At 40.9% G+C, this 17,990-nt stretch overlaps 1 protein-coding gene across 1 annotated transcript in view; it reads left to right on the top strand.

Moving 5' to 3' along the window:
- The window catches only part of drc11 (dynein regulatory complex subunit 11), a gene marked incomplete at its 5' end in the record, with an annotated part of 137,972 nt that overhangs the window by 86,422 nt on the left and 33,560 nt on the right, over nt 1-17,990 (top strand). Inside the window, 4 exons of the mRNA XM_080422482.1 lie at nt 6,209-6,315; nt 9,225-9,323; nt 17,003-17,067; nt 17,285-17,367. Of these exons, the coding sequence (XP_080278608.1) occupies nt 6,209-6,315; nt 9,225-9,323; nt 17,003-17,067; nt 17,285-17,367 (354 nt within the window). The remainder of the gene's footprint in view (nt 1-6,208; nt 6,316-9,224; nt 9,324-17,002; nt 17,068-17,284; nt 17,368-17,990) is intronic.

The raw sequence follows: 17,990 nt of genomic DNA, 5'->3' as shown, positions 1-17,990 counted from the left end.
TGTCTGTCGGTTTCAACCGAGAGCTGGTTGCACTTTATCACTAATCATGTGCTTGTTGCCTTGACAACCATCCTTGGAAAGAAACTCAGGATTGTTGTTCCTGGGGTATTTGTCACTGTACTGTATTTGTAGGTGAAATTCATCCTCTGCATTGGTTAAGGTTTGAATCAGCCTGGAAAGTTTTTTTCTTCCCTTAACCACTTTCAACCCTTATTTTTGGCAAGTCGTTATTGGTGAACATTTTTGAAAATATTGAAAATAGCCGATCAACAAGCTCACAACACATTGCATCGTGACACATTGAGCTTGTAGATGTGTTACTTTTTGTCGTACAACAAAGTATATATATATATAAGTAGTTAATTCTGATGATACCATCGGTAGGCAAATTTAGAGATCAGTCTTCCAAAGTGTAGTTCCTACATTTTTCATTTTTTCATCTGGCTGAAACTTATTTAGAAACAGCTCAGCAGAGACTTCATGTAGAGACAAGGCTCTAAACTGATCCTTCTCACAATCTGAAATATTCACAAAGGGGTGATAACCTAAACCTATACATTTGATCTCTTCGTCTGTTTTATATGGGAGATGTAATAGAATAGTGTTGAAATTGTTGTCCCACTGGACAGCTGTGGAGATGTGACTTTGCTCATAAGCCCAATATCTCCCGTGGACTAGCGGTATTGCCTTGGCGAGTGGTAGAAATTCTCGTGCACGGTTTTAATCCCGGGTGGGACATATTAACAGATTCCAGCTTTAACCCATTCAAACCGGGAAAGCATCTGTGTCACTTTAACCACTTTAACCATTATTTTATACTGTACTTTGGCTATTCAAAAATAGCAGATATACAATCTCATAGCGCGTTACTTTGTGCCCCACTATGAGCTTGTAGATCTGCTATTTTTGAATCGTGAAATTTTTTGCAAATCTTTGAATATATATATTAATTTTTGATTTAGTTTTTTATAACTCAAATCTTTGCTTCTGGGGGGTCCCTGGCCAAATGCATACAATTGTGAGGGTCCTTCACGTTAAAATGTTTGAGAACCACTGACATAGAAACATACGTTTTTCAGAAAACTGTTATAGGATTTAGAAGACATTTGTAGAATCGGGTCATCAGGTCTTTAAGTTGAAGTACACATCTGTGTCTCCTCATTAGACAGATTCTGTTCACTGCTGGGTTTCTCAGCTAGTTTGATCAAAGGACCCGAAGTTGTGTCACAAGATGTTCCTTTCTGTTCAATTAGAAGCCAATAAAGTGCACCTGAGAAGTTAACCTGGCTATGGATCACCGGTCATCAGATGTATTCAGAAGATCAGAATAGAATAGATGCTTTATATACTTTGTAGTGCGATAAATGACCAAATAACCATGACCAAAAAAGGGATGCCAGGTTGAAAGTAGCTAAACAAACAACCCCCTGTGTTAGGTAAACACAGAGAGAAAAGGTAATTCTATGTATCGGTTTGCCCCGGGGGGGCATTTAGAAAAAGGAGGATTTTAGAGCAGGGGAGGAGGGGAGAGAGGCAGTAGTGACTTGTGGAGGAGAGGTTGACCCCGTGACCTCAGGAGCCGATCTCATTTCAAAGACACGGTTGTTGTTTTGAGGTGCCACCGGTTGGAGCTGTTAAACCCCCTGACCTCTGACGCCTGGCTGAACTTGGAGGCACTTCATCCCCCAGTCAGTCGGGATGAATTAGATCATTCTCCTAACAGGGCAGGATGAGTTAGGATGCTGTGGGATGGAAGCTAGGGTTGAGGGGAAAGCAATTAAAGGATGATAAACCTAAACCTTATTGTACTTGGACTCCATGACAGGCGGTATTTGTTTGAGGAGAGATCTGTGACCTGCTCAGGAAATGGCAGATGTAAAAAGAGACAGAGAGAGAGATGGAGACACGAAGAGTGAGGAATGCAGCATGAGATAGGTTGGGTGAGGGGAGAGAGAGGGAGAGAGATCTGCTAAAGAAGTGTAGGACAAGTCGCATAATGTCAGGTAAATCTGTGCACATTGATGTGACTTTAACCATTTAAAGTAAACCCTATATAAAATGTGTGCACATTGACGTGAGTTTAGCCACTTATGCCCCATTTAAAAAAAAAATTATAGCCGATCTGCAAGCTTAAAAGTTGTGAGCTTGTAGCTTATAAATCTGCAAAAAAAACGTTTTACATTTATTTATAAGCCTGGTTGAAAGTGGTTAACCCATTGAAACCCCGGAAAGCATCTGTGCCATTTCATACTTTGGCTATTCAAAAATAGCAGATATACAAGCCCATAGCGCGTCACTTCGTGCCACGCTACAACCTTGTAGATCTGCATTTTCTTTAATCTTGAATTTTTTTGCAAATCTTTGAATATATAGATTCTTTAAAGCAAACATTTTTAACTCAAATGTTTGCTTATGGGGGAGCAAAGTTTTTTTTTTTTTTTGCGGTCCTTCACATAAAAACGTTTGAGCACCACTGATATAGCAACATAGGTTTTTCTGAAAACTCTTAGGATTTATAAGACATTTGTAGAATCGGCCTCAGGTCTTAATGGGTTAAATACATTGATATGAACCGAATTCATGCGGTTTATGCCACGAACTAATGGCACGTTACGAACTGGAGGCTTCAAACTATACAGCCACTGAACTGACCTGTACTGAACTCAGTGGGGAGAGTATAGTCGATCAGAGAGAGAGAGAGAGGGTGGGAGGGGCACGGGTCACTCGGGGACTTTTGTCACAGAGGTCCTCAGGTTCGCCAGGGAGCTTTTGTTGTCACCACAGTTTTGTTTTGTTTTGGTTTTTTTTGTTCTGAGAGATCCGATCCCAGCCAGCAGCATCTGTCTGATCTGATCTTGATCTGCATGTGCAGATCACCTCCCTGGCTCTCAGCCCGGCTCGGAGGCAGGAAGTGGAGGCTTCCTACCAGGATGTGGGTTCCTGGGAGCCTCTTGGAGAGGACAATGTACTCTATACACCACAGGATGCTGTACACCTGCAATACTCTCCCGTTCTTGCTCTCTCTTCCTCTCTCTCTCTCCCTCTTTCTGTCTCTTGCTCGCTCTTCCTCTACCTCTCTCTCTCTCACACACACTCTCTCACAGTGGTGTAAAGTAACTAGTACATGTACTCAAGTGCTGTACTTAAGTATAATTTTGTGGTATTTTTTACTTTCTTCACTATTTAAAATGTTCAATACTTTTACTTCTACTCCACTACATCTCAGAGGAAAATATTGTACTTTTACTCCACTACATTTATATGAATACTTTGGTTACTAGTTACTTTGTAAATGTGTATTATTATTACAAAACATACATAACCCCTTCAGCCGTATATATACTGTATATATTTTGGCTATTTGAAAATATCAGATCGACAAGCTCACAATGCGTATTGTGAGCTTGTAGATCGGCTATAAAAAATAAAAAATAAAATTGAACTTGTGAAATGGGACATTCTGCCCAATGAGTACTTTTACTTTTGGTACTTAAAGTATTTTTTGATGTCGATACTTTTGTGCTTTCACTCGAGTACATTTTGAATACGGGACTTCTACTTGTAACAGATCTATATCTACATTGCAGTATTGATACTTTTTAGTAAAACATGTGAGTACTTTATCCATCACTGCTCTCACGCTTTCCTTCAGCAGCGTAGGTTGGCTGCGTGTTTAGTCCATGAGCCAGACAAGATTTCATTACCGAAAGAGTGGCCAAAACCATACCTATATTAAATTGTTCATAGGGTCAATATAAGTAAATAAATATATGATAACCTTTCCACAGGAGTAGCTTTTTCATATTTATCACACATTTTGTTATTTTCCCCATACGTATGTACAAAATCACAAAATTTTAAAAATAGTTATCATAATGAAACTTCCCCAGTTGATTACTTGGGGAAGTACAATGATTTATCGTATTACAAGTTTTCTGAAATTGTATATTTAAATATGCAAATTAGGGCATGTTTTCCTATATAATGCCTAATTTGCATATTCAAATATACAATTTCAGAAAACTTGTAATACAATAAATCATTGTCTTCATGTAAGTAATCAACTGGGGAAGTTTCATTATGATAACTATTTTTTAAATGTGATTTTTTTCACCTGTCATGTACGTATGGGGAAAATAACGAAATGTGTGATAACTATGAAAAAGCTACTCCTGTGGAAAGGTTATCATATATTTATTTACTTATATTGACCCCATGAACAATTTAATATAGGTATGGTTTTGCCCACTCTTTCGGTAATCATTGCTCATTGCTCTTGTCGGGTGGAAATGTCATATGTCCAAAACTGTTGCTTCTCAGGATTCAAATTCAAAAGTAGCAGATCTACAAGCTCGAAACGCGTCGCTTCGCGCCGCGTTTCGAGCTTGTAGATCTGCTACTTTTGGTGCTTTTGTGTGAAGTAGGGCGTTGATTTATGAAAAAACACAGAAAGTTAGAATATGGAGTTAAGAGGTTTCTGCCCGACAGCAACGATATACAAATATAAATCCGGCTTTTATATTATAAGGCAGGCTCTGGGCACAGCTGGCTGGGAGCTGGACCAGGTGGGGGGGATTAGTGAGCACCTTTTTGGGGGCACGCCATCCAAGGTGCTGCAGGGTTGGAAGCACGCTTTGACTGCCGTAGAACCAGTGAAACCTTTTCATTTCAAGGTCTCCCGGTTTACTATGCATTATTTATTAGGCCACGGACCGCCATAACGGCTCCATTAGCAGTGAATGAAAAGCTAACAAACTCATAGACACAATGTGGAGGCGTTTCTTTATACAAGCCACCGCTCATTCAGTGCCACTGGACGTCTAAGACGTCCGTTAATGTAAGCCCTGAGATATCATGATTTGAAAATATTCTGCTCCATTCACTCTTTGTTTAACTTCTTACTGAAAAATCTTACTGGCTGTATCTCGGCTCCTAAGCATTTTTTTTAAACAATGAATTTTGGCTGTGGCACTCAAGAGCCAAACTGCCATAAATAAGCCGGGCACTGAATGAGTTAAGCAAGAGAGGTGTGGGTGTCTACAATGGAGGGTGCTGCATGCGAGCATCAGTGAAGAGTTTACTCTTATGTGATGCACCTGGCGGTTTCCCACCACTGTCCTTTCTGTGATGAGAGACACTCTGTCTCTTTCACTGTTTTGCTGTGTGTGTGAGAATGCAACCACTGTTCCTCTTTTTGGTCAAAAGGTCAAGGTGTTTTATTAGTGAAATACACAGTATAACACAGGGTCACACAGAACAATTCTTGTAGCAAGCAGCAATACAATTACAAGACCAGTTTATTAAAAAAACATTTAAACATACATAAGAATACAATACTAGCAGCAGTTCAGAAAATGTGGTGGTTATTGACAGTATGCAATCTACAACCAGATAATAGAACCTAGAAAGTGTTAACACATGAAAACTGGAAAAGCATTATTTTAGCATTGGCTATAAAAAATAGCAGATATACAAGCTCACAGCGCAAGCTTGTACATCTGCTATTTTAGATTTTTTTTTTGTGTATTCTTTTTTTACAGAAATCATCTCTTCTGAGGGTCCCTGGCACAAAATGTTTTCAGATGGGGGTCCGTGGCCAAATGTTTATCAATTTGGGGGTCCTTGGCATGAAAAAAGTGTGAGAAGGCATTTGTAAAATCGGCCTCTGGTCTTAATGGGTTAATGATGGTTCTTTTGGGTTGCAGTCTTTAGATCGATGGGGGGAACGTTTTTCAAGTAAAGTTTTTATTCTGGGTTTTCCTTAGAGTCGTACACAGAGGGAGTCTCAGCCCTTGACTTTTGCTTTGGAGGCAAACAAAATCTGTCTCCCTCTCCCTGTATCTCTCGGCTTTCGTTCTTCCTCAATTGTAGTCTTCCCTATTGTCTATGTATCACTTCCTTGCCTTATTTTCTCTTTTTCTCTCTCCATTCTTTCTCCCCCTTTTACCTTCCTCTTTCTGTCTCTTCCTCTCCGCCCCCCCACCCCCCCCTCTTCCAGTTCCTCTCCCGTTTGTGTGCATTTTCTCTCTCTCTCTCTCTCTCTCTCTCTCTCTCTCTCCCTCTCTCTCCCTGGGAACGGTAGTGTTCCTCATATCAACTAACAGGTTGTTTTCTGTCCTGATGCCAGTGACTCAGTTCCTCAGCTTAGTCACAGAGGTGGGTGTGTGTGTGTGTTCCTGTGTGTGTGTGTGTGTGTGTGCGTGTGCAGATGTGTGGCAGGGACGTGACGACAGCCAGAACTTCCTGCAGAGGTTCGATGCCCAGCTGGTCCGTGAAGAGAAGAGGGAGGAGGTTGAAGACGAGGTCAGAGTTCAGGTGAGACAGAGACACACACACACGCACACGCACACACACACACACACACACACACACACACACACACACACACACACATTAATGAAGTATGCAACAGGTCAAGCATCAAGGTCACAGGTATAATCCCTCCAGTAACCAAGTGGATCCATCCCTGTCCATGTTGCTCACCGCTGACCCCTCTGGTCAAACTCATCTATCTATATGAGTGGTTCTTCTCAAACTTTTTATTTTATTTCAAGGACCCCCCATAACTCTTTGAGAGTGTAGAAATGGAACCAATGGCACACTCTCAGAGTTACATAATTGCAAGGGACCCCCTCAAGTAACCCTGAGGGTCCCTGGACCACCACTTTGAGAGCCCCTGGATATTAGTGTATGTCTCTCAATATGCTCAAATATAGAGATGACTGCTGTCGTTTCTAAACAAACATTCTGAATCACTCTGTGATTCGGAATCACTATGATTAGGTTCACAACAGGTTCAACACTATGATTAGGCTCACAACGTGTCGCATCGCGACACGTTGTGAGCTTGTAGATCTGCTATTTTCAAATAGTAGTATAAAATACGGATAAAGTGGTTAATGTATGTTTTACAATATAATAATTTATATCTGCAAAGTAACTAGTAACTAAAGTTTAAAAATAATTGTAGTGCAGTAAAAGTACAACATTTGCCTCTGAAATGTAGTGGAGTAGAAGTAAAAGCACTGAAAATCGGAAATACTCCAGTAAAGTGAAAAGTAACTCAAAATTGTACTTAAGTACATTACAGTACTTGAGTAAATGTACTTAGTTACTTCACACCACTGATTAGGTTACATTCAAATCAGCCACTTCGGATGTAATTCTGGAACAATTGATCGTTAAACCTGAAACTGTGCAGCGCTTACGAGCAAAGGTTCTCCATGCTGAAAGCGGAGGCCAACTCAGCAGTTTTTTTTAAATGAAAACGGCAGAGTCAGATCAGTGGTATTATTGAGCAGAGACCACCAACATGGATGTATGTGTAAGACAAGTAGACCCTACTACTGCTACGTAAAGTCCCAGAGCTCCATGAACCTGTCTGCCCTCGTTCCCACCTCTCCTCTGGGATCAGCAAGCTACCTTCAGCATGCACGTCCAGACAAGCACCGAAGATTAATCTGGAACACATCTCTCTCTCTCTCTCTCTCTCTCTCTCTCATATGCCACCACTGAATTCATTGTACGTCGTTCCTTAATGTCGCTAATGTGTTTTCTATATTTGATCAATTATGAACAATGTACAATGTATATTAACGCCTTTTTGCGAGACACATTTCTCTCTGGGGACAAAGCAAACCTTGAAATTGAACTCATTAGGAAGGTGCCCTCGTGGTATTCTCAGGTCACTGGTTGCGTGCGTGCGGCGTATGTAACAACATCTGTGAATGATTCACGCTATAATCTCCTCTCCGAGCCAAGGAGGGGCAAAGGATGAGCACTGACTGAGTTTTACCACATGAACCGTAGCGTCCCTATTCTGGGACGAACATTCAATGAAAATGGCCAATCTGCAAGTTCACAATGCATCACAACCAAGGGGCTAGCATCCGGGTTGTAAATTGAGGCTATATAGGAAGTGACAGTTCATATGAATGGCTGTAGTCTCGCTGTTTCACCCCCGCTGGTGTCAGAAGCAACTAGGCTCTATTCAAGCGGATGGGTTTTTGCCGAACTTTACACTTGATTTTATTACCTTAATTAATTTCCGAGTACATTTTTTGGTTTGTAGAATCTATGGCCGTAATGCTGTCCATATTCTTTTTTTTACAGTCTATGATCACAACGCAGTTTCTCCATAGATATTTGGTGTAGGGGGAGGGAAAAAAAGAAGGCGGCCTAGTATAAACCCCTGGGGGAATTCCGGTCAACAACAGTAAGCATATAGGGTTTAAGTGGCCATGTCATTTCTCTGTCTCCGGTAGAGGTTTGACTCTCTGCCCGGACCTGAGCCCCGGGCCAGGCCAGGCAGAGAATCAAACCGATCGTCACCAGTCAGTCAATCAAGGTTACAATTTGAAATGTTTTCGCTGTCTACCCCGACAGTCGCCTCACGACTCCTCCGCGAGAGGAAGTTAGGTTACTCTGTAAGATCCGGCACGTAATTCTGAACAGATTTTGTTTTGTTTGAATGACAAAAAAACATCAGAAGCTTGTTTTTCAGGGCGTGGGAAAGCCAACGGAACAGCACTTATCCAGCAGCAACGCTCTGAAGAGATGTGGGTTGCAGCTGATGGCCGATTTGATTTTGAAAGAAAATGTTGGGTTTTTAACGCATTAAAACCGGGAACGCATCTGTGTAACCACTTAAACCATTATTTTTATACTTTGGCTATTCAAAAATATCAGAATATACAAGCTCATAGCGCGGCACCGAGTGCCGCACTATGAGCTTGTAGATCTGCTATTTTTAAAAAATCTTGAAAATGTGTGCAAATCTTTGAATATACATAATTTTTAAAGCGAACATTTTTAACTTTAAATCTTTGCTCCTGGGGCTCTCTGGAGCAAAATATTTTCAGATGGGGTTCGGCCGCCAAATACATACAATTTTGGGGGTCCTTGACTTGAAAAAGCTTGAGAACCTATACAGTAGTAAGTAGTAGGATTTAGAAGACATTTTGTAGAATCGGAACCTCAGGCCTTAATGGGTTAAACCAGGCTCAATGCGAGCCCTAAATGCAGCAATGATGACACAGACCCGTACCATGCAGGCTCAGACAGAACGTGCTCGGGTTAGGGGCTGAGGTCGTTTTAAGCTCTAGTCCCTGGCTTCTGTCTCACTCAAGCTTTCTTTATATCTCTTTTTATGTCTCTGTTACTGTCTGTCTGTCTGTCTGTCTGTCTGTCTGTCTGTCTGTCTGTCTGTCTGTCTGTCTCCCAAGGTGGATGAACTGATGAGACAGGAGTTGAAGAACCTCAAACTGGCCGTGGATCGAGACAAGGGGAAGAAAAAGAAAAAGCCAAAGAAAGGCATCAAGAAGGTGAATAAATTGTGTGTGTGTGGACTGGATTTGGATCATTAGATTTACGAATTAGATTGTGCCCAGGCATTTAGACCCTTATCTCTGTCTGGTTTCTAAAGCCTGATTTATATATTTGCTGCGCGCTGTGTCCTGTGCCGAACAGCTAAGTATATATCAGCAGTGGTGGAAAAAGTACTCACATTTTTTACTTTACTTAGTAAAAATATCAATACCGCAATGTAGAAATACTCTGTTACAAGTAAAAGGCCTGTGTTAAAAATGTTACTTGAGTAAAAGTACAAAAGTATTGGCATCGACATATACTTAAAGTACCAAAAGTATAAGTACTAAAATGTTTGAAAATAGCAGATCTACAAGGTCACAACGCGGCGCATTGTAGATCGGCTATTTTTAAATAGCCTTCGTATAAAAAAAGTGGTTAATGTATGTTTTATAATATAATAATTTATATCTGTAAAGTAACTAGTGACTAAAGTTTTCAAATAATTGTAGTGGAGTAAAAGTACAATATTTTCCTCAGAGATGTAGCAGAGTAGAAGTAAAAGTATTGAAAATTGGCAATACTCCACTAAAGTAAAAATACCTCAAAATGTACAGTACTTGAGTAAATGTACTTAGTTACTTTACACCACACCACTGTATATCAGGTTTAACAGAGTGTCTTCACCGTGACATGGCCTGCTCAACTCTCCAGACATTTTGAATTCAAGCTCACTGATCCTAGATCAGAAACGACTAGCTCCTCTCTAAAAGGCTCATTCATACTTTGTTCCATGACCTCTTTGTTTGACAACCTTTTTTCTGTTGAAAATAGTTTGTTTTTGTCTGGCAACACTTGTCAAAAATATCATGTGACAAATTATTAATCGGCCTTAAAGTTATGTTTTTTTTCTGTGTGGTCAGTTCCACAAGTCTCAGACATCAGCTGTCATTCTAAGTGCCTTTCATGCTATCAAACTCTATATAGGGTTTTATTTTCTCTACTTCTTTTTATTTCTTCACGAGTATGTGCAGTTTCCAAGAGGAACTTGGCTTGACATTCTGTGGTTTCGGCCAAAATAACTGGAATTGTTGACAGGGAGATGGAGAGTCCAAGGGTGACGTGCCAAAATAGCTTGTAAAAGAAATTGAATAAAGTTGCAGGCCGAGAAAGGCTGTGTGTGTTGTGAACTCCAAACCTAATTCTATTCCGTGTTAAATATTTATATTTACTGGACACTTGACTTTTTGTTATCAGTAGAGTGGGCTCTCGGCAAGTATGCACTTCTCAGTTGAGCTGCAAAATTATTCTAAAAATAACTGTCTTTGCATACAGCAGTCTAAACAAAAATGGTGCTAAATGACTCTTAAAATTGGGTCTTTGGCTCGTAATCATAGGGTAACCTCTTTTGGTACTATATTGTCACTACTTAACTTATATTAGCACCTTTGTCAAATGGTACTATAGCAGTGGTGCTCAAAGTTGGGTCCGGAGACTCCCAGGGGTCCTTGAACGGTTCCAGGGGGTCCCAGAAAAATCAGGTTAAACAGTTTAATTACACTACTATTTCGTCGGCTATAAGCCTCATGAGAGAATGTAAGAATGCGATTCAGATCCTAGGTTTCAGTATCTCCACTGTTATCTCCCCACTGAGAACCACTGCTATATAAAACCATTGGAGGTGCCAAACTAAGCTGAAGAACCAGTAGAGAAACTCTGAAGAATCATACAGGCGCTTAACAGGTTTTTTGTACGACATGGCCAAGCCGTGCGTGCGTGCGTGCGTGCGTGCGTGCGTGCGTGCGTGCGTGCGTGCGTGCGTGCGTGCGTGCGTGCGTGCGTGCGTGCGTGCGTGCGTGCGTGCGTGCGTGCGTGCGTGCGTGCGTGGGTGGGTGGGTGTGTGTGTGTGTGTGTGTGCGCGCACGTTTACGCGTGTGTGAGTTTGGTAAGTCACAAGACAAGGAATTTAACTAAATAAGAATACCGTAAATCTTCATACATACCATCTGATCTATTCATCGTAGACCGATGAGATGAGACTGATTGCAATTGAAAGCTGGTCTCAAGCCATGTAACTTTCCTGCATTACGTTTCTTGGATGTTGACGTTCAACCTTGTTTAACACTCCTTTTCAGAGCAAGTAACTAAATGTACCATGTTTAAATTCATGGATCTCCAACATAATAATAATAATAATAATAATAATAATAATAATGCATTTTATTGATAACGCACTTTACATTATTGCGAATCTCAAAGTGCTACCAGATTAAAAGCATGGCATAAAAACAGCATAGGCAACCAAACAATTACATGGGACCCAACTAGGCTAGACTAAAGGGTCAATTTTAAAACATCAAGTTTAGAAGACACTAATAGAGTAGAGGAAGGGTCAAAGCGACATACAGTACACCAGATTATGACAGATTAACATTTGCTCATAAATGACTCAGTCCTTGGCTTGTTATCCTGACTCTCAGCCAAAATTGCGGAACTTGCTGACAGATAAATACGTTTGTTTCTAAGTGTGTGATGTTGATATGATGTCCGTTTGTTGCTAGACACACTGTCTGGACAAAATACAAAATAAATACATCATTCTTCTAATATATGTTTAAAGATATTTACATGGTTTCCATTTATTATAAAGATTAGGACTTCAGGGAGGCTATGGTTAAGGTTAGCTCTGTAATGAACTCTCTGGATCAAATATGCTGGGCAGAGCGCAATAATATTTTGATGCCGGGCAGAATATAAAAGCATGTGACATGAATAACAAATCAACGCTGACTCACTCAGTGTATCAAAGTTCACTCTTAACAGACCAAGATTATGACACATTTTCCTGGATTGAAACGCAACTCTAAATATTTTCCTCAGCAGAGCACGGCTTTCTCCCTGTGGGCGTGCAATCCTCCTTATTTCAGACTTACTGAAATTAGCCCATTAAGACCTGAGGCCGATTCTACAAAATTCTGAAGCTCTGAAGCTCTTATGTTTCTATGTCAGTGGTTCTAAAACTTTTTCATGTCAAGGGTCCCCAAAAAAAAAATGTGTCCGCCGACCCCCATCTCAAAATATTTTGTTCCAGGGAAAATATATTCTAAGATTTGCACATTTTGTGCACATTTTGTTTAAGATTTTTCAGAAATAGCAGATCTACAAGCTCATCAACGATCAACGCGCTATGAGCTTGTAGATCTGCTATTTTTGAATAGTCCTAGTATATAATAATGGTTAAAGTGGTTACACAGATGCTCTCCCGGTTTTAATAGGTTAGACAATCCAGACCAGATTCAGGGCGTATTTACATGTTGAAATTACGCAACGCAAAACATATTTGTTAGTTTAGAGAAGCGTGTCCATGTCTCCCCAGGCACTGAGTCAGCTGCTGTGTTGAGCTGATTTCTGATCACAATGTTCCCCCTCTCATCAGAGGTTCCTTAACTTGGCTTCAAGTTGAGGGGTTTTCCCTCGTCCACAGGCCATGATGTAGTGGTGAAGATGAGTGAAAGTATGTCGGGTTAAGGATAGCCTCGGGAACCCATGCGTTTTTTAGGTTAAGGATAACATATTGATTGTTGAGTAACAAACTCGTTAGCAGAAAGAATGACTGATGAACTCATACAGGAATATAAAACATTCTCTTGGTTAACTTTGGCTGAACCGGATACGGTGGGTGGGTGGATGTATGTATGGATGGATGGAGGGTGCAGGAACCACGAGACAAGTCATTTTTGGATCCGACTGCAGAGTAGATAGATGGAGGCGCTCGGGCGGCGCAGTGGTAAAGTCCCTGCCCACCACCTCGGAGGTTGTGGGTTCGAATCCACTGTGGTGCATGCGGCTTTGTCGAGCGTCTATACAAACACAATTGGCCCATGTTCGGGGGGAGGGAAGCCAGGAGGGGAGGTTGATATCGCTGCATGTATTCCTACGGGCTGGGGCGGCACATGTCAGCAGGGAGTGTTGGGCGGGAGGAGTAGAACGAAGGCTCTACGTCCTCCCGGTGGGGGCTCCTCGCTGGCAGATGAGTCAGTAGGATACAACAGCAGTGACAACACACAAAATGGCAAATGGCAAAAACGACTAAATTGGGGAGAAAAGGGGGTAAAAAGCACAAAAACAAAAAAATATGGATAGAGTAGGCTACTACAGACAGACATTTTCCTTCTCCTTTGTGGGTGTGACTGTGGATCAAAATAGATTATTAAATGATTAAGGAACCAAGTGATTTAAGTAAATTAAACCGTATTGCAGCGCTGCAGGACAATACAGAGCATGGTTTGCACCGCCAGGTCTCCAGCATTGTCTGACTCTCTACAGCATTGAGTCAGTATTTGTATTAAGTTCACTTTTCTGGGCAGCCAAGGTTAAAGAGGCATCGTTCATGAAAAATGGTTTGTCTCACAGGAGTATGACTTAAACTAAAAAAGGAACACCTATTTCTGCCCGTATCTAAGAAAAGACCTTGAGCAATGAAAGAACTCCTGTTCTTCTCCGTTCTTCTCACTTTCCCCGGCAGTCAAGGTTACAGAGACATCTTTCATTAAAAAACTGTGTCACAGGAATATGACTTCAAACAAAAAAATGAACACCTATTTCTGTCCGTATCTAAGAAAAGACCTTGAGCAATGAAAGAACTCCTGTTCTTCACTGTTTTGGGAAGAGTGAAGAGGGAGTATTGTAGTATTCCTCCCTATTTATTCTGTCTCCAGATAAAATGTTCTTTTGCACGTTTTAATGAACTAAAATGTCCTCTGAATGTCACATTCTAGGTTGTGGTGTTCACAATAAGCACTTCTATCTGTGCAGGCACAATGAATTCTATCAGTAAGCCGTTATACCACACAGCTTTTATAGCAATATAGTTCACTTTCAGGTTGATAACATTTGGATTGATGGATAGATAGATAGATTCATTGATTATTAGATGGATTTATAGATGAATGGAGTGATTGATGTAGATAATGTACAAGACAGACCGACAGAGGATAGATGGATGCCTCCCTACCCATCTACCTATCTAATCTTTTTAATGATATACACAACACATTCTCACAGATAAGGCGTCAGTTATTGCCGGTCTGTCATGTTCACTCCCTAATGCGTTGCTATAGGACTACAACAACTAAAAGGCACGTATCGGAGCTTCAAATACTACTCGAATCAAATGATCGGCAAGCTGCCTCGGTGGCTAACCTGGTAGCAGTGCTTAGCTAGTAACCATAACATCTCGTGAACGAATCCCACCGATGGTGCGTATTGTTTCTCCCCCTCGACTTTTTTTCCTCTCTCTCCGCACAGTTTTTGTGAGGTTAGGATTAGGTTTAGGTATATTTTTGTTAGGTTAGGGTTAGGATTAGGGTTAGGTTTAGTTTGGGTATATCTTTGTGAGGTTAGGATTAGGGTTAGGTTTAGGCTTAGTTTTGTCAACATGCGACGTCGCCATGGCATCCCACCATGTAAAAACTTGACGTTTCAGGGCTACTGACAGAGCGGCAAAATGTGACGCCTGGGGAGTGAGAACGGGTTGATATACAATATAACATGGCCCCTCCTGCCCCCCCTCTTCTAACTGGTTATAAGATCCAACCAGACTATCTCCTGGACCTCCCAGTTCAAGAGCTGGAGTTTCCCCCCTTTTTTATGTAAACATGAACCCGAGAACACCTATCTATGTTATGACTAAGCATTTCACTGTCGGGCAAAAACCTCTTATCTCCATATTCTAACTTTTTGTGTTTTTTTTGTAAATTAACACCCTGCTTGATCGTACTACAGCGTCCAGTGGTGGAAAAAGTACTCACATGTTGTACTCAAGTAAAAGTATCAATACTGCAATGTAAAAATACTCTGTTACTTGAGTAAAAGTACAAAAGTATTGGTATCAAAATTTTTGGTATTTAAAGTACCAAAAGTAGAAAGTGTTTCAAATGTATAAAACGTATAAAAATCCTTGTATAAAATGTATAAAAAGCTTGTAGATCTGCTATTTTCAAATAGCTGTAATGTATAATAGGGCTGAAGGGGTTACTGCATGTTTTGTAATACTAATCAAAATCTTCAAAGTAACTAGTAACTAAAGTTCTCAAATAATTGTACTGGAGTAAAAGTACAATATTTGCCTCTTATCTGAGATTTAGTGGAGTAGAAGTAAAAGTGCTGAAAATTGGAAATACTCCAATGAAGTAAAAATACCTCAAAATTGTACTTAAGTACAATACTTGAGTAAATGTACTTAGTTGCTTTCCACCACTGACTGAGCGTCACACAAAATTATCAAAAGTAGCAGATCTACAACAAGCTGGAGCTTTGAGCTTGTAGATCTGCTACTTTTGCTGTTTTTTTTTATTTTGAATACGGAAAAGTAACAGTTTTGGACACTATGAGGTTTCCACCCGACAGAGACGATTTCCTTGTTGAAATCAAATAGAATGCATTCTCCTTAACGTAACACAATCCCACCAGAACCGGTCCAGGACCACCCTGCTATATCTCTCTATCCGCATGCGTTTCAAGAAAATAAAAACATTTTCCTTGTAAATATTTAACCGAAAACAGGATTGAGTCAACATGCTTAAACAACGTGTTGTTACTCTGTGATATATGTGTACTGTGTGTGTGAATTGGTCTACATTTCTCTCTCTCTCTCTCTCTCTCTCTCTCTCTCTCTCTCTCTCTCTCTCTCTCTCTCTCTCTCTCTCTCTCTCTCTCTCTCTCTCTCTCTCTCTCTCTCTCTCTCTTGCATGTGTTCCATTTATATATCTGTCATCGTGTCTCTCGGTGGCAGTGAGTGTGTGTGCTGATGTTTGGTTGTTTATTTAGAACGTCTGGCGCGTTGTGTTTGGGCCGTGAGACGGGATGTTCGCGCAGAGACGGCGTTGTGCAAACGCCAAATTCTGACATGAACACTAGACGGGTTTATATAGGAGGCCGATGAGAGGTTAGACAGCAGAAAAGACGTATGAATATGGAATGTGTGTGTGTGTGTGTGTGTGTGTGTGTGTGTGTGTGTGTGTGTACATACTGTACCGATGTACGTATGTGTCTAGATATGCGTACAGTATGTACTGTATGTATTTGTGTGTGTGTGGGTGTACATATTGTGTGTTTAAATTATGTATCTTTGCATGTGTCTGTATGTGTTTATGTACATTATAGCATGGATGTACACGTGTGTGCGTGTGTGCGTGTGTGTGTGTGTGTGTGCGTGCGTGTTCTCTCATGTTTTTTATTGCTTTCAGCTTGTCTAATGCATGAAAATCATTGTTGGTTGCTGTCCAACTCTCTTGGATGTGAGAAGAATTCTCTACAAAGTCTGTTGGGATATCAGAGTCACAGAGTGTAAAAACTGACCCCTGAGGGCCAGTCGAGTACAAACCCAAAGTGTTATTTTAACTTCTGAGGGTACATAAATGGACCCCTAAGGACCCGTAGACTACACAGTAAAACACAGAGAGTGTTAGTTTAATACTGAGCGTGTAAGAGTGGACCCTTGACCACTGGAACTTTGGCGCTTCTCTTCTGGGGTAAACATTCGGCGAAAATGTGCCAATCTACATGCTCACAATGGTGTCCAATATGCTCCAACTTTTAAACTCTTACATTTTTCCATTTGGTCCACATTGGTTCAATTTGAAACGAACTTGTCAAAGTCGTTTATATGATTGAAACCTTCTTTTTTTTTTATTAGAAGAAGAAGAGCAAGAAGACCAGTAAGAGAAAGAAGAAGAAAGAGAAGGACCTGACAGCAGACAGGTGCGTGAGTCTGCTTCAGACACATGTTGCTTTCAGTCTGTTATTTCACATTGTCTCTCATTTATAACCTCCCTTGCATCGTCTGTCTGTCTCTCGCTCTCGCTCTCTTTTTCTCTCTCTTTCTCTCTCTCTCTCTCTCTCTCTCTCTCTCTCTCTCTCTCTCTCTCTCTCTCTCTCTCTCTCTCTCTGTGTCTCTCTCCCTCTCCCTCTCTCTCAGGCCTCTGGAGTCTCTGTATGAAGAGCTGGTACTAGAGGGGATCCTGATTCGACCAATGAACATCAAGCTGTCGGACTATATTGGTACTGTATCAGCACACACACACACATAGGGGTCACAAAATTCATCATTCCGTTCGACACAATACAGTGGTATAGTGGTTCGTTACTTTTTCGATACAGCAAAAAAGTTGAAGAAATGTCTGATAAACAGAATATAATGATCTTTTTAAAGAAAAATAATAGAGCTGCCAGACCCATGTTCTGGGGAGTCTTCTTAGCAGCATATAAAACAAAAACAGTTATTTATTGAAACATAATAACAACAGGGTAACAGGGCTTAATTACATTAATCATGTCTGTAAAGCTTGCGTTTTGCTGTACAGAATAGACAGTGTGTCATATCTGAGGTAATAAATGACCATTTGGACCCCCGGTGGTCCCCGGACCCAACATTAAGAAACTGTGGTCTAGGCAGCTTTTTTAAGCACAGAGTCATTGAGAGAGCTCTCTTTCAACAGGTCTGGCTGAGCTCAGAGAGGTTTATAATAAAAATTGTTTTAAAAAAAGCTTCTTACCAAACGACCAGCTCAGCTTTGTGTGTGGATGATGGATTGTGTGTGTGTGTGTGTGTGTGTGCGTGTGTGTGCGCACGCGTGTGCGCCATGACAGTGTTTCCACACCAGCAATACAGCAAACCAGCTGAG

This window comes from Gymnoscopelus braueri (genome assembly GCF_963280865.1).
Source record: "Gymnoscopelus braueri genome assembly, chromosome: 24".
In the NCBI taxonomy this organism is placed as follows: Eukaryota; Metazoa; Chordata; class Actinopteri; order Myctophiformes; family Myctophidae; genus Gymnoscopelus; species Gymnoscopelus braueri.
This window is presented reverse-complemented; position numbering and strand designations above follow the sequence as displayed.